The 24,681-nt window shown below is 37.1% G+C and overlaps 1 protein-coding gene across 1 annotated transcript in view; it reads left to right on the forward strand.

The window, feature by feature from the left end:
- The window catches only part of ZEB2 (zinc finger E-box binding homeobox 2), a 129,919-nt gene that overhangs the window by 80,101 nt on the left and 25,137 nt on the right, over positions 1-24,681 (forward strand). The window contains exons 3-4 of the mRNA XM_052654210.1: positions 6,797-7,054; positions 11,924-11,995. Of these exons, the coding sequence (XP_052510170.1) occupies positions 6,797-7,054; positions 11,924-11,995 (330 nt within the window). The remainder of the gene's footprint in view (positions 1-6,796; positions 7,055-11,923; positions 11,996-24,681) is intronic.

Consider the following 24,681-nt stretch of genomic DNA (forward strand, 5'->3'; position numbering starts at 1 on the left):
GTAAGCATAAATTTCACTTAGAACATTGTGACCTAGGAATATGGTGTCTTCTTGAAAGATAACAATTTACTGTGCAAATTCTCTGACCAATACTGTTTTTATGATGGTCTGGGGAAGGGAGGATCCTTTTATTTTTATTTGCCATTACCTTTATACTTCCTTTATAAGGAAGAGATTTGGAGAGGAAAATTATATAACTGACATGTTATTACCTGCATGTGGGAACTTATGTGGAGCCCCAGCAAATTTCTGGAAATTTTAACCTTTTTTAAAAAATCTCTAACATAAAACTGCAAAGTGCTTTCAGGTACAGAGAATCTGCTAGCATTTCTAGAGGGGATGAGTGGTTACAGTCATCCCAAGATGATCCTATAATAGGAAGTTGGTGGAGTCTCAGAACTTGCCCTTCCCATTGGGGCCACTGCACTGCAGAATTTCCTCTCTCATTTCACTTAATATGCATATTTTTTACATAGCTAATCTGAAATGGAAACATTTCTATCCCTATATTCAAAACTGCTTTTGTTTTATCAGCTGACATTTTACAACTCATTAATTTATAATGCAGATTTAATGCCTTTGAATGTTCCTGGGATAAAAAATGAAAGTGACCAAGCTAGTTTGTATAAAGGCTGACTCTAGTATGTTCCTAGTAGTTCCTTTATATCAGTGTTTTGTACTGGAGAGCACATTCCATGGGAATATTTCAAACTGGCATGGTCCCTTCTTCCAGCATTACTTAATCTTGCATCCCCAAGTGATAAAGTTATTCCCATTTTTAAATAGTGAAATTAAGGCTCATGCATTTCAGTGACACATATCCAAATTCAGAAGAAAAAAGAAATCTCTGTTTGAATTTGCTTTGCCTTGTTGTGTCTGTCATGAGATCCCCGCCACCCACCCTGCTTATTAAATGAGAACTTGAACCTTGATTGAGTCCTGTGATCTTTATCCATCCAAGTGCAGAGGAGACAAGTGAGCTGTGATAAAGAAGGGGTATCAAGGATAAATCTTCCCTGGAAAAACAAGTTGCTGGATAAAAATCCTTGAAGAGCTGCAATCTGTTTTTAATAGCATAGTACCTGGAAATCAAATTTTGGGGGGGAAAGGAAGGAGTAAGTCAGTGTTCAGGTGAAAAGTCTTAGAACATCCCCCCAACACTTACCACACATAAAGACATTCTAAGAAAGCAACTAAACCATAACCCAGTGGCTCAAATAGAAATGTTCTCCAAACATCTAAGAGATTTAGGAAACCAGATGACTCAGAAAATTCCAAAGGACTTCTTTTAAAGTTTAAGCCGTATTACCAGAAGAAACATTTCTAAAATGAGGTTGTATGTCTGTGTCATGTATTAGCTCAAGTATGAAGCATACGCTCTCCTATCATGGACCTCTTACTTGATACTTTTGCAAATCAATTTTTAAAAATAAATTTTTTTTTTTTGCCACACCGTGTGGCATACAGGATGTTTATTCCCTAACCAGGGATTGAACCCATGCTCCATGCGTTGGTAGAGTCTTAACCACTGGACCACGAGGGAAGCCCCTGCAAATCAATCTTAAAGTGAAGGACCAACACCAGAACTGCAACTGGCACACATTCAGATCTTCATGTGTCATTTAGAGCTACCACATAGCTCAGCTCAGACAAGACACTGGAGCCATGGTCCCATCTTTATTATTTTGGCAGTTATCAGTGTTTTATGCTCCACAAACTGCAATCACACAAGCAATTTTATAGGCTTCTTGTGGCAGCCTCACAGACAGGGAGCCCCTTATCGTTGTTTTTTCCCATTTATACCAAGTTTCCTTGGATGGTAGGCCAAGGCCACACAGCTGGTTATATGTTGGGATTGGGACAAGAAGACAGATCTTCAAGCTCGTAATTCTGGGAACTGCCACTTTATTTCTATTGTTTTCAAAGTATTGTGGGAAACATGGGTGTATTGTTAGATTCTGGTAATTGATCAAATTGGTATGCTTCTATAACTCAAATTAAAGGGATCCATGAAAGTAACAATCATCAAAGCAATTTAAAATTAAGTGACGATTTTCATTTGGGGGCATAAAACCACCCAAAGTCCCAGGGATTTCTATTCCTTTACTATGATTGTGCGGAGTTTAAATTTAGATTGCATTCTTCTTGGACAGTGTGTATTATTATGTATATTTCCACATGGCTGTAGCGTGCCTGGAACTGTGCTCTTGGATGAGTCATCTGCCCTCATTGTACCTGTAAAACTTCCTTTGTCCAGGGTTGACCTCAACTGTCCTTTTAGCACTACAGTTCTATAGTGCTATGTCTCCAAATATTGGGTTGGCCAAAAAGTTCATTTGGATATTTCAGTAACATCTTGTGGAAGACCCAAACAAAGTATTTGGCCACCCAACAGACAGGAAGCTTCCTGAGGTAAGAATAGCGCATCCCTGTGTCCTCTGGACTCAACACTTTGCAGGTATTATATAAATATTTGATGACGGCATCAGAAGACTTATTGGCACACTTAGCTTGAGTGGAGTTATAGAAAATCATTATTGACTGCCTTATTAACAATTAACTTTCTATAATCTGCATATGTAATTTTCCTTTCTGTCAATGAAATGTCTGCTTCTGGTGAAGATGAAGTATTGCCCCTTCATATCAGTTCTTTGACATGTTAATACATTAGCAACTGATATCTTATTTGTACTATAACTGACAGAATAATGTAGAGAAAGCATATAAGTATGAAAAGGGGTTAGTTAGGTAACATTGTATAGGGCATCTTCAAAACAACAGTTCTGGTATTTCAAATGTCAAGCTAATTATCAGCAATGTTTAAATGCTATGATAGGCCATTTTTGCAAATGCTGAAATTTTCCGTCAGGTATGGACATTATAAAAATGTCAAGTTTTGCTACTATTCTGTTGCATGTCACTAGAATACAAAAATCTGAAAAAAGTTGTATGAACAGACAATAAAGGGAAATCATTATTTGTTTTGCATATCATTTGTAAAATTAATTGGTCTGGTGATAAAATTTAGAGTATTGTTTACTTAGGAGGAAGAATAGAGAGGATTTAATGCAATCTGGTGAGGTGAAAAGAATGCTTATTATAAATAAACTATGAAGCCTTTTAAATACAGGTTTTTAGTAATGCACATTCAGATATATCTTTCCAGGCCCATTTGCTATAAAGCAAATTTAAGTATCAGCTTTATACCCTTTGGTAACCCCATATTACACATACAGTTTTAGAGAAAATGAAACTTTAATATGATTCCACATAAAATGGGGAGCCATGCCAATAATTCATATGCACTTCATATGCAAATAGTTTTATCTTATCCATCAATTATCATGTAAACATAGTATCACATGGCAAATTTCCCTGTAATACAGTACAGTACCTGTGTATAATTATGGGTGCATTTTGCCAATGCAACTGTTACACAGAATTGTAATTAATTCCTCTGAAGATTACTAGGAGAGTTTTGGATACTGATGCTGTTTTTGGACATTTATTACTGCTCTTTAGTTGGCTTTTTGCTGTGCCTCAGAGACAGATGTAAAATTAGTGTCTATTTTGAGCCAGCAAACAGTACATCTTTCCTCTTGTTTATTGAATTGCAGAAAGGAATTCTTTGGGCTCCCACTTCTTTGTGGTTTTGAAGTAACTGTCTGTTTTTCTGCCAGCCATGTAGCTCTAATACATGTATAAAATTTTGCTGAGACTTGTGCAAAGGGTGGTTTATTTGGCCTAAAGTAAGGACTAACTAGAACTTTGTTACACTATGTAGGTGGCTCTATGCTTTTGAATGTTGAATAAAAAATATGTTTCCTAAGTTTAAAAATCAATACCAGACTAATATATTCTGCCCAATGACTCTCATTTGAAATCAGTAAATGTTGGTTATTAAACAAAATGAAATCTCTTGTTTGCAGAGACAAAGCTACATTATTAAGGTCCTTATGCCAATGGGGATGATGGTGGGCAAAAAATGAAAACTGGAAAAAATGGGAAAATGAGTTTATTTTACTTCCTAATACAAATGGAGGTAAACCCATCATCTATTGGCCATTCTGTAGTAGGAATAATTTGTGGTGAAAATGTCCCCAGTGCTTACACTTGGCAGATCCACTGACTGGACCTAAAAGAAAAATTTAAAGGAAAATCCTGGGGATTTAGAAGTGGCAGTGTGGGGTGGGGGCACTCGATGGTGGAGGGAGGTGATGGATGAGGGGGGCAGCAAGAAAGTATCCTGTCCATAGTAACAGATTTAATTTTCACTGTCAGAGGGTCAGCCAGAAAGAACAGAATGAAATGACCTACCCTGAGTTCAGATAGAAAAACTTTGTTATGAATTGTTTTACCTGGATTTTTTAAAAGTAGGAGTAGGATACCAACATAATGGTTCTGGGAAGCCATCCACTGAGAATGGATACCCTCGTTAACACACTCTGGAAAAGATGGCCTACTGCTTCTGTAAGTGAGCTTGACAGCAGTTATTTATTTAGTTTAAAAGTATTTACTACTATTTGCGAGCGAGAACCCTAAAGGTTGTGAAGTATTGTTGCCCTGTGAAGGTGATGGATGCTGTACTCCTGACCCTATATGGTGAGACATGACTTCATTGCTTGTTTAGATTGTTCTGATATTTGGGACTCCTCAAGGGCTGTTCATAAATCATTTATCTCTCTTCTTTTTTTTTTTTTCACAAGAAAATATTTCAATTGTATTGCTGCAGGAACACTCACGTGTCACATGGGATATTGTGGTCCATGCAGAAAAAGACCTTAAAAGGCATGGGTTTTTTTCCAGGATAAAGGCCTTTTAATGCCTGTCCAGCCTTAGATAATTTTATTCACTCCTTCTGGACCTTTCTTTATTCCTCCCGTGCCCAGAGATCAGTTTTTAGGAGGTGGGTTGAAAGCTTCCCAGGCCTCCGGAGCTTTTGTTGTAACCCCCACCACTCTCACCACCCCCCCCAACCCCCACCCGAACTCAGCGTTCAGAACATTTGTAAAGAATCTTCTGCTTGTTGCTAAGAAATGGTTAAATCTCAGTCACCAGGAAAAAAAAAAAAGCACATTATTGATTGTACTAAGGTATATCTGGACCACACAGCTAGAGCAGAGATGTTAGAATATCTCTCTTTTTGTAGATCTGAGGGCATTACCCAGCCTGAACTTGCCTAAGCCCTTGTGGTCACACCTCTTGAAAAGGTTTTGTTTCCCCCGTCAATTGGTATTCAAACCAGGTCAGCAGATTCTGTTTGCCCGGCTCCGCTGCCGTTTTCATTTTAATTTGCACCTGTTGTGCAGTTGTTCCGAAGGCAAGTGCAGACCCGCGGATTATACAAAGATCATATTATGAGCAGATATGCACGGTGTAATCTTTTTGTCCCCAGCCTCACATGACAAAAAAAATCTCTCTCTTTTTGTTCCTTTTTTACTCCCTGGGAACCTGTCAAAGCAAACAGATATGACTGACTAAAATTTGTAACTAGACATGTTTCCAGAATTCTCCAAAAGCATTATGAACCTGACACACAATCCTTTTCATTTTTTTTCCTTCTTTTCTGCCACTTTTGTATAATCCGATAGCTGGCAAGAACCACTTGAGATAGCTCAGTTGATAACTTAGCGGAGGATTGCTTTATTAGGCGCAGAGAAATCAAAATGAACCTGAAAATTGTTTGCGCTTTTTTTTTTCCATGGGCTCCTTTTTTTCCCTTTCTTTCTTTCTCTCTCCCTCTTGTTCCCATGATGTCATGGTTCTAACTTGTTTTTTTGTGTGTGTTTCTGGAGAGTTTGGGTTAACAGTTCTTGGCAATCCTGTGTGTGCGTAACGGCTGGTGTGTTTCTCTAGCTGAGCTAATGCCCCGTGTTTATTACTCTAATCTTTCTTGTCTGGTGGTAAAGTGGACAATTTATGTACTAGCATGTAGGCCGAGAGCCTGTGAGGGCTGACTAATTCAGAAACAGCCACCTTCAATTGAGTTCACAGACCTTATTTACAGGCTGTCTATTTTAAGAAAAGCTACTGAGCATTGCTGGAGCTGAGGGCTGCAAAAGCAGTCCGCCGGTTCTCGTGAGTTATTTTAACATTTGTGTTGGTCTTGCCTGTGTCACTTTGAAATCTTCTGTAATTACGGCACTATGAAGACATCTCAATAGTAGTATTAATGGCCCAGAAGATATGGCTTTTCCTCATTTTCTGCTTAAAAGATTGGGATATAAATGGCCTTAGCACATGACGGTTGATGTAGAAGCAACAGTGAACCTTTCAGATTGAACAGGTTTGTGTATGTATTCATGTATTTGAGTAAATAGATGGACATTTTGTGTGTGTGTGTGTGTCTACTGTTTCTAGGAATAAAACCACAGCTAATATAGTGAAGTCACATCGTATTTATAGTATGTTTTATAGTAAACACTCCATGTCACTAAACTAATAAAATTGTCAGTTGCAGATCTATTTTATAAGTTTGTGTAGACTGTCAAAAGGGCATATGGCAGTATGTCTCTGTGTATATAGGCATATTTTTGAGTATATGTGTTTCTGTGGCTTTTCAAATTTTCCCATCTTTTTAGCAAAAAATTGTTGGAAGTCAGAAAGAGTACCCAGCTAGAGCTGAATACGAATTCAAATGCTAAAACACGAAAAACATTCATTTTATTTTCCTGATGTGGTTGAGTAATTAAGTTTTGAACATATTCATTATTTTCTATTTAACTAAACAATTAAGGGGCAACTGATATTTTTCAACAGAGTGTTTAGAGAGTGTGTGTCTGTGCTTTCTCTTCAGTGGTGAACTATGACAATGTAGTGGACACGGGTTCTGAAACTGATGAAGAGGACAAGCCTCAGATTGCTGAGGAGGACGGGATTGCTAACCCTCTGGACCAGGAGAGAAGTCCAGCTAGCGTGCCCAACCATGAGTCCTCCCCACACGTGAGCCAAGCTCTGTTGCCAAGAGAGGAAGAGGAAGATGAGATAAGAGAGGGTGGAGTGGAACATGCCTGGCACAACAGCGACATTCTACAAGCCTCTGTAGATGGGCCAGGTGAGTGTCTAAAAACACTTGGCCTTTTTCTATGCCATCTCAAATTGTCCTACCTCGTGGAACCTCCACAACCAAATCATTAAAATATTTCTTCCCAGAGCCCTCGCAGAATAGAGATACCAAAGCTGGCGACAGATTATGAAATGATAGTTGTGTTATCACATTACAGCACTGACATCTTAGGAAGGGATTATGTTTCCATTTGGATGCAAGTTGAATATGAACTACGTTTTAAACACACAACATGAAGGATTTGCGCCACATGTACAATGTGCCAATTTATACAACATGATCAAGATGTGCCCTCTCAAGATGGAAAATGGAAGCAAACCTAAGAAGTCACAACTGACATGTATTTGAAAGTTTTGTGTAGTGATACAAACCAAATAATGTCAGTTTAATGTAGTTTCAGTGTCTGTCTGACACCTCCTATTGTAATTCAACCATCTAATCATTCCCTTTTATTAAGTGTGAATGTGATTTCACACTTCTACCTGGTCAGGTAGCTTTCTTATTATTTAACAGCTAAGTACTCGATAATGATTCTTGCTGTTTGGTGGGAATCTCTGGGGAAGTAGAAATGGTCCAAGGCCAGCTATATTAAAAATAAGGTAAATTATGTTCAAACTAAAACTTCAGATGCCACGGTGAGAATGGAAATGTCATGGTCTAAAATTCACTCATGAAACATCACCAAGGTGTGAAATGATTAACAAAATAAAAGAGAATTAATCATTAGTCATATCCCCCTAAACTCCTTCTGCTCATCTCTACTTGCTAAGGTGGCCTGTTAAAAAAAATTTTAATAACCCGTCTAATTCAAACCTTGGTGTCTCCTTAATCTCTGTTCCAAGACCCAATGAGAGCTATCATGATTTACCCCACTTTGTTTTTTTCCTTATGCTATACATAACAATAGCATTTTTATAAATAGGTGAAGTGGGTGGGAAGGCAATAAGTAAGCACAGGAGTCTACCTATATGCTATTGTGATGTCACAGACTATAAAACGTCGAACGTAGGCAGAGTAATTGTTTGGTATACTAGAAGGGAGATAATAAAAGCACTTCCACTATAAAGAAAATTAAATGTGAAGAAAAGGAGAAAAAAAAGACCGATGGCAGTTTGAGTGCAGTGTATTTGTTTTTCGTTTTCCTTAACATACTGTGCCAAGTTTTGTACTCTTTCTGTTTCCAATTTTGCTTTCGGTGAAGGTTTCTTGAGTATCAGCAATCCCACACATAAACATTTATCGTTCTATCCATTAAGACTTAAGGTTTTAGATTTTCAACTATGAGGGAGAACTCAGCCAAAGATGCTTGAAAGATAAATACGTTTAATTAGGGGCCGAGGATGATCATTAAAGGAAGTCTGACTGCTGCAGAAGTCATTAACAATCTTAAATGAAATTTTTATTTTTATGATAGCCATTTACATGTATAATAAGAGCCAATGATTCTTGGGAGCAGTGTGACAGAAACAGAGTGTGGCGAGAACTCATGTAAGACATACTATTTAAATGAGCTGGTGTTAGCTATTCATATTTGTTAATGAACTAGATATGCAGAGCTATAAGAATGAATGTTCTGATGCTTTAAATTTTAATATCTAGAAATCAAGGGTAAGGACCAATTACTAGAATTTCCACCCTTAAAGGAATAATTAATAACGATATAACAAATGGACAGCTCCAAACTTCTGGGAAAAAAAGTTTAATTTCAAAAAATTAAGATCAATAATTGAAAAACAGCCAAAACAGTCATGTCAAGCTGTAGTGGTCTGTGATCATGGCAGCTTTTTGTGTTGGTCATGGATCATAATTCTGAATGTTTTAATATACAATCATCCATATGAATGCATTAGAGACTCTATTATCACCTGTAGTTAATGGTGCCTGTGATACAAATGAACAGGCTGTTCTTTGCTCTTACCTTTATGGTAAATAAACTAGCATTCTGGAGTCACAATAATTAAATAAAATGTAAATCCCTAATCTCATTTGGCTACTTGGACCAAGAAAGTTACCCGGCTATTACCTGTCTGGTTCTAATGATTAGTAATGATTTATTGTTCTTTTTTTTTTATTGTTCCAAAAGTGCTCTGATGTGGTGCCTTGATGTCTAATGAAAAGAAATTGGTCTTAAAAAGCTACTCATTGTTTATCCTGCCTCTTAGATAACACATTTTTCTTCTGATAAAATATTTTTCTTATTTATTGTTCAAAACACACAATATAGACAATAACTCTAATTCGGGTGCTGTTTTATTTAGTAGTGTTTTATCCCTGGTGCCTGCCTGTCTACCACCATACCTCAGCACATAGCTTGACTCTGAGATAAGCCCCCTCTCCTGTGCTCTCTCTCCCCTGCTTTCTGTCGTTTGTCTGCAGGATGCAGGTTTTCCACTGAAGAACGCAGTGGAGTTCTTACTGTGCCTTTCCGGTTCCAGCACAATCAAAGTTTTGTGTTTAGAATTGTCCTTGACATTCTTTCGTCCCACAATGGGGTGGACACAGCGTGCTGGAAACCATGACATCATTATCATTGACACAGACTTAAATAAATCACCTGCATCTGGCCTCTCTCTGCTTATTCAAGGATTCTTCATCTTGTGGCAGAAAGTGCTCTTTATTTTCACAAACCTTCATCCCAAGGGTGACTAGAAGATGCAAACTTTTACAAGTGCTTTAAAAACAAATGTACTATGTGGTTTTAGATGCAGTATGCTGAGTAATAGATGTCTTGGAAAATGTTTAAGGTTAGGCGTGAGGCAGAAAGACAGCCACGGATGCCTTTTATTCAGAGGGGATACTCCTAACCTACATGATGATGTCCTTCTGAATATGGATTCCTGTGAAGCTTAATTAAATAGGCATATAAATAGCATTTCAAATACATACTTGAAAGGGCTTAGTGTTTCATTTTAATAAATTGAGCTTGATGTTCAAAAAACAAAAAGCTTGATGCTCAGTAAATTGAAGCAGAGTACATTCTGGGTAAAAATGACACCATCTCAGTTGCACAATCTTTGGTAAAAGAGGGTTGTAGCTAAAGTATTACTACAGAACGCAGGACACACTAAGTGCCAACTACACATGTGAATATGCAACATTTAATCATTTGGGAAGCAACCACCCCCTGTAACTTCTCTTTACTTTTTCATAAGAAAATGACAATGAGGAAGGAAGTGCAGCAGAAATCTTGAACATTACCACTATTATGCAAAAAAAAAAAAAATGCTGTTAACTGTTTTCCCCTTAGTGACTTGATCTCTCAGATGGAAAACTTATGATTCTTCTGACTCTTGGCTACCAGAAATCACATGAGAGGATCAAGGAAGAAAGACACAAAAGTTATATTTATATCTAGTACTGAACTTCTCAGAAATACCTTAATTTAATTCCTTGCAGAGACTAATAAAAATATCAGATGAAGGAGCCTTTCAACCAATCAATTATGACAATTGACAATACAATATTGCTGTATATTGAACGCCTAAATGTTTTATGCAAAATGTCCCTGTGAAAATGTTTCTTAAATAAGAAAGAAGTCCAGGGCCAAGACTGATTTAAAGTGGTCATAGAATTTAAACAAATATCATTCAAATTATCTGACCAGTATTATGCCCAGGGGCATTATATTAGCCTAATTTATATATGTGTATTTTACCTTAAGAGGCTCATGATTTTTCAGTTCTGATCCCGTGAACAGATATGCTGCAGGATACTACTTGTAAAACATATATTTTAATTTTGCTGTAACATTTGCTAGAATCTGTTTTTCTACCAAATAATTATGACTGAAATGTGATAAGCAAAAATGGTCAGGATAAATTTGGGAATTCACAGAGTCCTATTTATAAAGTTTCTCTTGTTTGAAACAAAATGATTATCACAGAGAAATATTTATCCTGGATCGTGTTTGATTCTCATTAGTATTGTTATTGTAAAATTACAATTTTTAAAATTCCATGTTAAATTTACTTACTTGCAGGATTTTTAACTGTTAGCTGTCCTCCTCTGCCCTCACATATTCTTTAGTTTGATAACAGAAAATTCGAGAGTTCTACTTTCTAGACTCTTCCAATTAAAGATATTACAATTTTAGAAAATGACCTATCATTTATAAATCTTCAACTTCAGTGTAACATATTTTCATCAGAACATTGAGCTGTTCTTATACCTATATGTTTTTCCTCAAAAATGACTATGATTCCCTACTGGGGAATAAATGGTAAGTAATAAAGCTATTTACGGAGTGGTAAGGAAAGGACTAAAGAAAATATGTTTTAGAAGTTTATATAAAACAGTGAAACAGGTGTTTTCAGTACCTCTGGCACGCTTTTTTATAAACTGGGCATTTAAAGCTCTGGTATGTAGAATTAGGTTTTTTTTAAGTTTTGCTTGCATAGATTAGCACCATCATAGCTACTTCAAGGAGAGGAAAAAAACATGAAAATAAAATAAAAAATTCTGACTTGCCTCTGGCCATCCAGCATTACCAGAGCTATAGCAGCCAGCGTGCCTTTTTGTCAGTGCAAATACTTAGTTGCTTTCGACTCTTATTGAAAAAATAATATCTTTCCCCCTGTTTGTCACTAGAACTGCCACCAGAAGAAAAGCCCTTCGTTTGCCCCAAATAAGCACCTCTGTTTTTCACAGCTTGCAGTAATGCTTAAAGTAAATAAGTTCTTGTGCAGCTAGCACTATTGGATTCATTCAATTGCCTGAACAAAGCTATTGTTTAGAGGTTTACAACAAGCCTTTTCTCTGTTTCCTTGAAAAGAATCTTCCTTGTTCCTGTGGTTGGCATGCTTAGTATAGTAAGCTTTTCTACAATTTTCAAATGCTAAAGATAATTTTCCCCCACAGAAGAAATGAAGGAAGACTATGACACTATGGGGCCGGAAGCCACGATCCAGACCACAGTTAACAATGGTACAGGTAAGGAAGTTTCCACGCCAAGGTCATGCTTGTCCTAGACCATGAGGACTCAGTGAGTCAGGAGCAGGAGCACTGCCCCATCCGTTTGTATGTCCATGACTTAACAATTAAGTCAGACTTTACAAGGCTCTTGATTGTTTCAAATCAGAATTCTCCAGTTTGATATTTTATTCAGCAAATATATCTTTTATTCTTAAATCCTTAATTTGCCTGTGAAAGTTGAGAAAACTGAACTGGATTAAAAAAAAAAACTTTTCAAAGCATTCGTTAGGCAAACTTTTGATAATAATTTTTTTTTTTAAAGACTGCTTGAATATAATTTGAAAATTGTACTATAATAGGCTCATCAGTAAAGAATCTGCCTGTAATGCAGGAGACATGTGGGTTCGAGTCCTGGGTCAGGAAGATCCCCTGGAGGAGGAAATAGCAACCAGCTCCAGTATTTGTGCTGGGGAAATATCCCAGTCCCTGGGGTCATAAAGGGTTGGACATGACTGAGCACTTCCAGTCACCACTAATATTAGTCATTGAGATTCAAATGAGATGGTGTAGTTTAGATTATAAAATGTTTTTATAGAAAGGCAAACCAAAATTCTGTGAGCATTCCTCATAAAACTTGATCGTCTGAGTTCCTTTTTATTCTTTCTCCATTTTATTTCTCGGTACCTTCTAGTTCCCCTAAATAATATTTTCCAGGCAAAGTTTTATAGAGAATTGTAAATTTCTCTTCTTTTTGATGAAGTTAAAAAATTGCCGCAGGAAGGTAGTAGGTAGTGCTTTGTTTTGTTCGGCTACTGCTATAGAATAGAGTTTCAGGACAATTGTGACATTTCATGTTCTTTCCCCAAAACTGAACAGCATCTCCTCTCACACCCTCTCACGCCACTAGTGCAAATTTATGCTGACTCACTATGTTTATCTCTTTTTTCCTAGATAAGGCTAAGTATTTTTGGTGTTTCAAACAATCCCTCATACTACCATGGCAAATATTACCGTAGTGCCCAGGATAAGGTTATCGTCTAAAAAAATAAAGAAAAAAAAAATCACATAGCTATTTCCACTCAACTCACCAATGGAAAAAAAGTCACAGTTTTACGAAGCTTTAGAAATGTAAATAATTAAGATATTCATATCTCCCTTATGTTGAAACACATCACAATAGACGGTTCATGCTGTGCTTCTATTTAGAATGCTCTTATTAATAACTTACCAGGCACTAATTTGCATTCTTAGATGAAAAATAAGAGAAATAATAATTTTTTTAAAACGATTGTAAATTTTCCTTCATTTGAATAATGTCGATATGAGGTACAAAACTGAAACTGTACAATACGGGCTTATGGAACAGGTATAGAATTAGGAACCTACAATCATAATTTCTAGCTACACCTCTGGCAATAACTAGACTGTGACCTTGGGCAGGTCACTTACCCTTCTCGGTTTCCACATCTGAAAAATGAATAGGTTACATCGGTTGCTTGTTAAGAATATTTCTAGTTTTAATATTCTGTGTTGCAGTGGTACCATTACCATGTAAACTAGAAACTAGACAAAATAGCTTCATATTAAAGCATAATAATAAAGAGATACCATAAATTAGATACTTTCTATAATGTCCCAACTCATGGGATCAAAAATGGCTTTATCTTCCTGTTAAAGACAAATGTTAAATTTCAACCTCAAGCATAAATAAACTCTAATTTCATTAACTTTATAGGTGTTTAAAGTGTCACTAAAGTAAATTTATTCCACAGAATGACAATTTACTAGCTGTTTTATTCATTTGAAGTCTAAAGTGAGGTTAATAAAAATGCTTCCTGTTCAGAAGATTTAAAAATGAATTTTGAATGTTCCTTCACCTACCCTTAAGATTCCCTTTTTCCCATACTACTTACTATTACTTAAAGTTCATATGTATTGTCAATAAATGAATTAATAAGTATTCATTCAGTGTCTTCTATCTGTTCACTTTTGTGTGCACATATGGTTGAGGATAGGCCAGAAGTCTTAGATGTGACTATTATTTAATTTGGAAGATGAGACTAATGCACAAGGAAAAAAGAATAAGTGAGAAGTGAGAATATGTGACAAACATGCCACAAACAGTAAGAATCATAATTATTTCAAATTACAGAAATATGAGAGGTTCTATGAGGTGAATATTCAGAAAAGATTTCATGAAGAAGGTGAAATTCGGACTGAGTTCATCTTTAATAGTCATGAAGGAGTGAGGAAGGCCTTTCTAGCAGGACAGGAGCATGTGGGCCAGAGGAAGCAAATTGTAATATCTATTTAGAGGATAGTGAGAAGGAAGATTTGGCTGAATCAGGGAGTTTTAGGAGGCAATTCATGGGAAATGATCCTGGACATGTAAGTTAAAAGTAAATGGAGAATGTAAAGCAACAGAGAAAAGAGTTCAGGGCATGTTAAACTACCATGATTTCTGTGAATAAAAACTAGACTTTGAGAGACCAACTGGAAATCCTTGTAGTTATTCAGGTGTGAAGCGACAAAAAAGCCTGTCCTCCGGTAGTGACAGTGGTGAAATTCGTAACCTGACTTCTTCACAACCAGTAGATTTTCTGGGTAATGGAATCAAAATGGCTTCAAGATTACACATCTGCATGTTTAGAACATGGAAAATACTATTTCTAGATAAACAAGAAAGAGACCCAGTTTTGAGAAGAACTTGACCTTGTCTTTAGACAAGTATTTTCATATAAAAGTTTTATATATATATATATATATATGTATTCTTTGGAAATGAGGAATTGAAACCCAGGAAGTCAGGGTGAGAAAGATTTGAGAGCCATGCAGATATATTCAGATGTATTTAACATCATGGGCTAAAACATTTATGATTCAGAGTGTATTTATTGAAATTGGTAGAAAGCTGATGCCAGGGCTTCTGGTGGGTTAGAAGAAAAATCAAATTCATTAAAAGAAAAAAGACTAAGAGATGGAAAAATATTAAATAGCCAGACAGCAAAGAAAGTTTGGAACATATACAATGGTCAGTTGAATCAAAACATTCAAATAACTGCAACTGAAAGAATCCTGAGCAAATAACTGGAGTTGGTAATTCGGAATTTACTGGTGATCCTCAGTTTAGAACTCTGGCCTTTTAGACAATAAACGCGTATCTCTTCCCAACCATAAGTTTACTGCTTCTTATCCTTAGCATCGTTTTGGATACTAAAACATGTAGAATTGAAATAAGACATCTTTAATGGTTGAAGTTGCCTGTCATGGAGCATCTCTTTCTCCCCACCTAAGTCCTGCTATTGGCAGACCTTCCCCTTTAGCTATCCAACCTGTAGTGATATCTTCCTCCAATGAACTCTTATAGAACAAATCAGTTAAACTTGCTGTAGATGCTATAGAGTGTCATTACTTAATGTGCTGTTTTTTTCCAAATTAAATTGCAAACTTTGAGAACACAGATTGGTTTTAGACTACCACATTGTCTATGACAGTGCCTTAAAATTAATAGTCTCAACAAACAGGTTTTTATTAAGAATGAATATGAAATTCTTTTATATCAGGTACCATTTTTTTCTTTTTAAATTAAAGCAGAACAAACAGACATTGTCATAGATAAATTTTAAACAGGTTAAGCATATTTTCTGATAAAAAGTGTTGTTATTAGCTGGAGTAAGTTGTCAAGAGAAGACAAAGAAAATGTCTCTATTATTTCTGAATATTCAACACACAAATTTCATTCCCAACTGAAAGTAAGGAAAAGACCTCTGAATTTCCTACTCCACTGTACAAATCTATTAAATAGTAGAATTTAACCAAGTTCATATCAGTGGATAGAGTAGTCTTTTAGAATTTAAAAGTACTTCCTTCCTAGTATAGTCTGCTGAGTTTAAAGCTGTAAGAACTAGTGGGAAGGACTTAGTGGAACTGAATCACAGAATTTGAAAATTGAAAGTTATACCATGAAACAATCCCTTGACTGTAATTTGATAGCTGAGGAAACTGTAGGAAAAAATCCCACATAGCTAATTAATACAGATTTGGGAATAAAATCTAAATCACCTCAGTTCAGTTCAGTCGCTCAGTCGTGTCCAACTCTTTGCGACCCCATGAACCACAACACGCCAGGCCTCCCTGTCCATCACCAACTCCCAGAGTTTACCCAAATTCATGTCCATTGAGTCAGTGATGCCATCCAACCATCTCATTCTCTGTCATCCCCTTTTCCTCCTGCCTTCAATCTTTCCCAACATCAGGGTCTTTTCAAATGAGTCAGCTCTTCGCATCAGGTGGCCAAAATATTGGAGTTTCAGCTTCAACATCAGTCCTTCCAATGAACACCCAGGACTGAGTTCCTTTAAGATGGACTGGTTGGATCTCCTTGCAGTTCAAGGGACTTTCAAGAGTCTTCTCCAACACCACAGTTCAAAAGCATCAATTCTTCTGTGCTCAGCTTACTTTATAGTTCAATTCTCACATCCATACATGACCACTGGAAAAACCATAGCCTTAACTAGATGGACCTTTGTTGACAAAATAATATCTCTGTTTTTTAATATGCTGTCTAGGTTGGTCACAACTTTCTTCCAAGGAGTAGGCACCTTTTAATTTCATGGCTGCGGTCACCATCTGCAGTGATTTTGGAGCCCAAAAAATACAGTCAGCCACTGTTTCCACTGTTTCCCCATCTATTTGCCGTGAAGTGATGGGATCAGATGTCATGATCTTCGTTTTCTGAATGTTGAGCTTTAAGCCAACTTTTTCTCTCTCCTCTTTCACTTTCATCAAGAGGCTCTTTAGTTCCTCTTCACTTTCTGCCATAACGGTGGTGTCATCTGCATATCTGAGGTTATTGATATTTCTCCCAGCAAGCTTGATTCCAGCTTGTGCTTCTTCCAGCCCAGCGTTTCTCATGATGTACTCTGCATATAAGTTACATAAGCAGGGTGACAATATGCAGCCTTGAGGTACTCCTTTTCCTGTTTGGAACCAGTCTGTTGTTCCATGTCCAGTTCTAACTGTTGCTTCCTGACCTGCATACAGGTTTCTCAAGAGGTAGGTCAAGGTGGTCTGGTATTCCCATCTCTTTCAGAATTTTCCACAGTTTATTGTGTTCCACACAGTCAAAGGCTTTGGCATAGTCAATAAAGCAGAAATAGATGTTTTTCTGGCTCTAAATCACCTAACATATCCTTTACCCTCAGAAGGTTTTTCCCCACTCTGAAGAGCTGATCGTGCTAGAAAGTATGGTATCATGTTTGACTCCTACACACTTCACTTAATTAAAGAATTTGTCAATTCCACTATCACAAATACTAAATACCACTTTTATTAATCTGCTCATTTTTTCACTCTTCTAATTTAAATTTTCATCTTTCATTTGAGCTATTATAATACCTATTTTACTAGGCTCCCTATTTTCAATACCCAATTTCTTTAATCCATTCTTCAAACAAAGTTTGTTTGAAGTTGTTTTCCAAACACAGGGCAAATGGATAACTTCCTTCCCTTCTTCAGTTCATATTCAGCCTTGTATCTCTTTGTTGCTTTCAGAATGAGTCAGCATTTCAGTTGATCTGGCACCTTCCATGATCTAACCCCATCTTGCCTTCAATACTACTTCCCAGAATATGCCCCAGCCCTGAAAGATTGTTGACCCTTTATCCTCCTTTGCCTTTGTTCATTGTTTTCCTTCTGCCTAGAAAGCCACTCATTCTTTCTTAGCCTGACAACATCATACACATTCTTAAAGGCCATCTTCACCAGGAAGCCATCTGACCTTCTCTTTTTCAGGATTTACCACTCATCCTTTTGAGGGTTATTCTCTCCCATATTATACTTAGTCACCCGCAGGTGTGTTTCTCGCCATTAGATTATAAGCTGCTTGAAAGCAGTAATGATGTGGAATTTTGGTCACTTTCTCACCACAGATCCTAGAATGGTCCTGAGTCAGAAAGAGTATGCGAAGAAATGAGAGCATGAACGAGAGAAAAACAACGCTTGGGCTTTTCTTTTATATTTACAGGTTGAAATAGTTTTGACACCTGTCTGAGAACATTAGACATTTTCATCTTCCTCTATTCCAATCCTGCAGATAAGGAAGACTCAGTCACATTTGGCTGGCCTCTGGCCTTCATGTGCTCTTCTATTTGGTCAGTCCACATGCTTCCTAGAATCCATTTCTCATGGTCCAAATTCCCTTCTTAGATCTTAAATAGTCCCCCAGTACCTAAAAGACAAAATCCACATTTCTTCAGATAGGCATTGAGAAGCATCACATCTCACCAGTGTTACACTCTTGTCAGACCAAATCCCTTGGTAATATCAAATAAGAATCACATTTATACTACATTTCAGTCTCTCCCCATGCTATCTCTTGAGACCTTAATCTCTAATTCTCTTTCCTCCAGTTATCCGAATTCTACCTACTCTTCTGTTCTTCACAGCCATCTCACCTCCCATTTCCTTAATGTGGTCATCCTTGAACACCTCAAACCACATCAATCTCTTCCTTCTCTGAAATCCCACAGCCCTCAGGTGCACACCACTAATTTTAGCATGTTGAGTTGTTCCTCTTTATGTTGTTTGCACACATTTCACCTAGTTAATTTCATAGAGAAAAGCAGTTCCTTAAGCTATAAAATAGGGATATGTTAACATGGTATGTATCTCATAGGACCGTTAAGGCAGTTAAATAAACAATGTATGTATTGGCCTTAGTATGTGCCCCCAAAATATTTGCTTTAATAAAAGGATTATTCCCTGTTTGTCCCAAAGTACAGCAGTGACACATGGTATGCATCATAAACTGGTAAAATGAATGAATGAATGAACAAATGTTAGGTGGAGAAGAAATGGACTCTGAAAAGAGAAGTCAAAATAGGCAAAGACATCACATACTGTGATGAAGATTAAGTCCAGTATTTTCAGAAAGTAAAACCAGGATTTAAGTCCCTGAAGTAAGAGTAGTATGTCACTACTTTTTTACAACAAAGTTACATTAGTAGCACAGCAAAATTAATGTATTGGAAGTAGAGCATTGCAAACCCTGATTTATAGTAAGAACTTTATATGTTGCATTTAATGTTTTTACACTGCTTCTAATGTTTTAAAAAATGAAAAATGTATGCTTTAACACATAAAGAATAAGTTTTTGCAACAAACCTTACATCTTTCAGATGTTAATCAAATTCGAATTCATAATGAAATTACTATGGAGAATTCTTGAGTGTATTTTTTAAAGCTATTTTCTGAGAAGATTAGAGACATGGAAAAACTTGGGAGCATTATAAACATGAGTTTGCCTACATGTTAGTAGTAACAAGGATCTATCGTAGGTTCATGGTGATCGTTAGCATTAATGCGTTTCCACGTGCATATCAAGACCTAAATAGGTCCCTGATGTTTTACTCTTTGAATGTGTGAAAGTTATATTTACTCAGACAATCTAGCACTCTAGTTATAAAGAGCTATTAATAACCACCTGCATCTTTCCTTCCTTCGCTGGGAAAAGGAAAACACCAAACATCTAGGAACTGGGTAAGGCCAATTTAGGTCCCAGTTTTTAATTTTATATAACAGAAGAAAACTGTTGTCCACCGAACTAACTGTATTGACTGTAGCTAATAGTCATTAAACATACTCTCAATATTTTAGGAATAATATATAAATGCTTTCACAGATAAAAAACCAAAAGTTATTTTCAGATGCTCTAGATTCTAGAGTCAAATAAACTACATTTGAATTTTGTCTCTACCAATTGCTAGTTTCATGAACTTGAGTATAAAAAGCCTTCATTTCTACAATCGTACATCAGTAAAGTGGAACTAATGATTCCTTGCGTACAGAATCTGATTGTAGCGATTAAATGGTATATCATTTTTAACCAAACAAAATGGTGTATCATTTTTAAAGTACCAAGTATAATGTATAACATATATTAGGTATTCACCCTCTTTTGGTTATTTTTCTGGTTTGTTTGCATCTGAAGTAAGCTTACCCATTTTTTTAAAAGTATTTTTTATTTCTTTGGTTGTACTGAGTCTTAGTTGTGTCATGTGGGATCTAGTTCCCTGACCTGGGATTGAACCCTGGCCTCCTGCACTGGGAGCTGGGACTGGTAGCCACTGAACCACCAGGGAGGTCCCACACTTACCCACTTTTATGCACTGAGAGATAAATGTACTCTGAACTATTTTCTCCCTTCACACTGGCTCCTCATTAACTTCTCTAGAATCCAAAAATACAATATTTAACAAATTTGTAATGGGAGGACTAACCAGTTGATTTTGAGAGACATAGCCATTTAAATTCCTTTGACATCTTGGAAAACTACCCAGACAAGTTGTAGGACAAATTACTTTTCACTGCACTAAAGCTGCATTTGAAGTTAAAATAGGAAGATTAAGAAGGACTAGCTTAGCTTTCTATCTCATTCATCTTTATCTAGCATCCTTTTTCTGAATGTAGAAGAGGATTTAGTAGTATTTATTATATTTGTGTATAAAGATGTTGAAAGCTGTCAAAGATTTTTCCTTCACTTGATCAGTGACTAGTGTCAAAGATCATATAAAAAATATTGGCACTGATTAATAATGAGTTCATTTTTAATTCAGAATTAAACACAACTATTTTTAAAAAAGAAATCATATCTTTTTTCCTTTCTCTCCTAGATAATAATTAAATAATATTTGTCACTTGTTAACAACCACAAAAGTACTTCACTTCATTCTTTTTATAGTATTTGTTGTGTGCAGAATTTGAACTGAGGTTCAAGAAAGAAACAAAAGAAATAGAAGGTATAATCCTATACTTAAGAAATGCAAAATCTTATGATGCCATTAGGAAAGACAAAAATTACAATGATGTGAAGGTAAAATTTACAAATGAATAATTATGGCCTCATCAGCTGTTAAATCAGTTATCAATTTGGGAGACTCTACAAAGTGCAAAGCATTTTATTAGGTGTCATGAAACATACAGTGAGTAGTCACTTTCATTAATGACATATTCAACTGAGTAAAACAATGGTAGCTAAATAAGAAATATATGTGTATGTACTAAAGACATGAAAATAGGGAGATGACTTAAGAGACTGCAAATTTTAGGGAAGTTTTTTTCCAGGACAGAGGCTTGCTGAACATGCCTTTGTACAAAAGAGAGACAGGAAAAGGCTGAAATGTAAAAGGAGTTGAGGTGAAAAATGGAGTAGTTTATCAGAAGAGTTGTGAGGGAATAGCTTTAGATGGTAGCCTTGGCTGTGGGCAGAGACACATCTTTTCTAGCAATAAAATCAAAAGAAGAAGGGAGAATGATGGTAGAGAGACTCTGGTTGAATTTTAGGTAGTTGATGGAATTCACATCATAGAGGTTGCACTCTTGGAAGCAGGGAGAAAAAGAGATCATCAATTGACAGTACGGGAATGGACATAGGATTTTAGTTTGGCAAGGCAAGAATGATACAAGAACAGGGGGTAGGAATGGAAGTGACTTCCAAATTCAAGGTGAACCGAGGCAGGCAAAATCAGAGTGGGTGAAATGGCCCGAGGGACTTGTCAGGGTCTGATTATCACAATGAACTACCTGTTTCAGGAGATGAGGAGTTGAATGATGGGATGGAGCAACAGGCTGAAATCAGAGGGTGAAAGTTCCAAGTTTTGCTCAAAAAAGATGGCATTGTCCCAGGGTTGGCCATACCCAGGCGTGGCGGGCCATCCCTGTGCTTGGACTAGAGAAAGTCAGAGCACCAAGCAGCCGGGATTCTGCGATTCTGCACGGTAATCAAGTTCCCCAGAATGAGAGTAATGACAGCCTGGGGTAAACATTTTCATGGGATAAGTGTCATTTCACTTGAACTGTATAGGTTGTGTCCTAAGACATGGTAGTGAAAACGGATGACCTAAGACTTCAAAAAATGACAGTTACGGACTGGAGGCTTTTTGAGGGTCAAGGTTAAGTTTGCTCTTCTCCGTATTTCCTCTCGGTAGGTGCAGTGTTTATACAGCCTCGATGGTTCATAAACAGGTTGCTTTTCACATTAAAGCATAAATGAATAAACAAAGAAGTGATGAACAAATTAATAAAACAGGCACTCTGATTTGAAATGGTGGTATGAATGAAGGAGTATTTTGACCCTTCCGTATATTGCTCTGAGCTTTAAGACAAATGAAAGCAAGAATGGCTCTGCTGGAAAGGTTTGTGAGGGATGGAATATTATCAAGAGATGACACAGTTTCATTTAATCTGAAGAAGCAGAACTCATGTAGGAGGACATCATTAAGCATGTGGGGGGGATAAACAAGTAATATGTGAAATGGGAAAGCAAAATGAACCGTGAATAAAGTGATTCTTGGTCTCTAGTCCTAAATTAAGCCTTAAGACATTATTTTTTATTTACTAAAACCATAATAGTTAATAAAAATTCTCCTTTGCAAGATGTTTCATAAAGTTATTTTTGAATTGAGTGCCTTTTGTAACATGATTCAAATTAGGAAATATAGAAAGGAGAAAAATACAATCCCTAAGTATTAAATGGAAATTTTAAATAAGTCTCTTAAGTGAAACATTTGAAGAAATTTCATGATGTTTTTTCCATTCTACCCCAGTAGATTTAGATACAGTCACTCAGTCAAAAAATAAAACAAGGGAGAGGATTCAAGAGGGAGGGGACATATATATACCTATGGCTGATTCATGTTGATATATGGCAGAAACCGTCACAATATTGTAAAGTAATTATCCTCTAATAAAATTTCTTAAAAGTGCATAGGATTCAGAAGAGGGAGGACATGAAAAGACAAATTGAGAAAAAAAAGTTTAAAATGTCATATTTATATTGAAGTTGGCATTTATATTGCCTTCCTCTATTAATTTTATGGTGTCATAATGTTTTGTTTAGAGCTACTTATAATGTCAGAGCAATCTTTTCAGCATCTAAGACCCATTCAAATTATATCCAATCAGGCATGAATAAAAACTAAAAAGGTGGAGTTGTCTCTCTTTCTCTCTCTCTCTCTCATATTGACTCATTATGCTGTAGTCCAAAGAGTAATGGGTTGAGTTAGGACACATGAATTCTCTACCCAGCTCTTCTAGAAAGTATTTGTGTAACTTTCTACAAATCATTAGCTTCACTATACCTACCTTTTATCTGTTAAGTGAGGGCATTAGACTAGAAATTTTGGACTCCACCCACCCTATCATTTCTTCTAATGAGATTTTACTGGGAAGAATGAATTAAAAAAGGAAAATCATGGGCTGTGCAAGTTGCCGCTGGATTGGGAGGTTCTCAGTGCTCCTGCCTCATGATTCTAGATCCGAGTCTGGGATCCTGGATGTGGTGCCTGCAGGCAAACAGGGGCCTGTGCTTGGAAAGGCCTCAGCCTTGGCTTGATGCTGTACTGCTGCTGCCATCTGGGGCTTCCCAGGTGACTCAGTGGTAAGGACTCTAGCCGCCGTTTTGCACTGAGCCCCCACATTATATAGCCAGTCCTGCTTATACCTCGCAAAATATGTTAAGATAATCTGTGAGTATGAGCAGGATGGGAAGGGGAGGGATCAGGGATTCTCTGCCTGAAGTACCACATAGAAACACAAATTCTGTTCAGGTGTACAAGATCTTTTGCAGGGATCTCAGAAGCAATTGAATCCCAGGTGAAGAGCTAGACCTAGATTTAAACTCTTGTTTGAGCAAGATCAGAGAAGGCAATGGCAACCCACTCCGGTACTCTTGCCTGGAAAATCCCATGGACGGAGGAGCCTGGTAGGCTGCAGTCCATGGGGTCGCGAAGTGAAAGTGAAAGCCACTCAATCATGTCCGCCTCTTTGCAGTCCCATGCACTATACAGTCCATGGAATTCCCCAGGCCAAAATACTGGAGTGGGTAGCCATTCCCTTCTTCAGGGGATCTTCTCTATCCAGGGATCAAACCGGAGTCTCCCACATTGCAGGCAGATTCTTTACTGTCTGAATCACCAGGGAAGCCCAGTGCCCCCCAAATTATAATCAGAGTGATAAGGTTAGCAGGCTGCAATGGGTTAGGCTTCTTGCAGCATTAATTCTGTGTGTCATATCTTTAGCATAGAAGACAGTGGAGAAAAGAGAATGTTTTTGTACCTTTTTATCTTCTTGCTTTATAACTTTCCATTCCTCTTGTATCTCTTAATTGGAGTTCAGTTAAAACCTTTAAATTACCTAGGTTTCTTCTGGGGGCTTCTCTGATAGCTCAGTTGGTAAAAAAAAAAAATCTGCCTGCCATGCAAGAGACCTCAGTTCCATTCTTGGATTGGAAAGATCCACTGGAGAAGGGACAGGCTACCACTCCAGTATTCTTGGGCTTCCCTTGTGGCTCAGCTGGTAAAGAATCCACCCGCAATGCGGAAGACCTGAGTTTGATCTCTGGGTTAGGAAGATCCCCTGGAGAAGGGAAAGGCTACCTACTCCAGTATTCTGGCCTGGAGTGTCCCTTTATGGGACACCTGGAGAAGGGAAAGGCTATCCACTCCAATATTCTGGCCTGGAGAATTCCATGGACTCTATGTCCATGCGCTCGCAAAGAGTGGGACATGACTGAGTGGCTTTCACTTTCACTTGGGTTAAATAGTTCTTGGCCAGAGTTGAGTGGAATGTATAGTGTTAACCAACTGTGTAACAGTGAATTTACCAGTTTATCAGACAATTCATTTACCTAAATACTTAACAAGGAG

This window comes from Budorcas taxicolor, chromosome 2 (genome assembly GCF_023091745.1).
Source record: "Budorcas taxicolor isolate Tak-1 chromosome 2, Takin1.1, whole genome shotgun sequence".
In the NCBI taxonomy this organism is placed as follows: Eukaryota; Metazoa; Chordata; class Mammalia; order Artiodactyla; family Bovidae; genus Budorcas; species Budorcas taxicolor.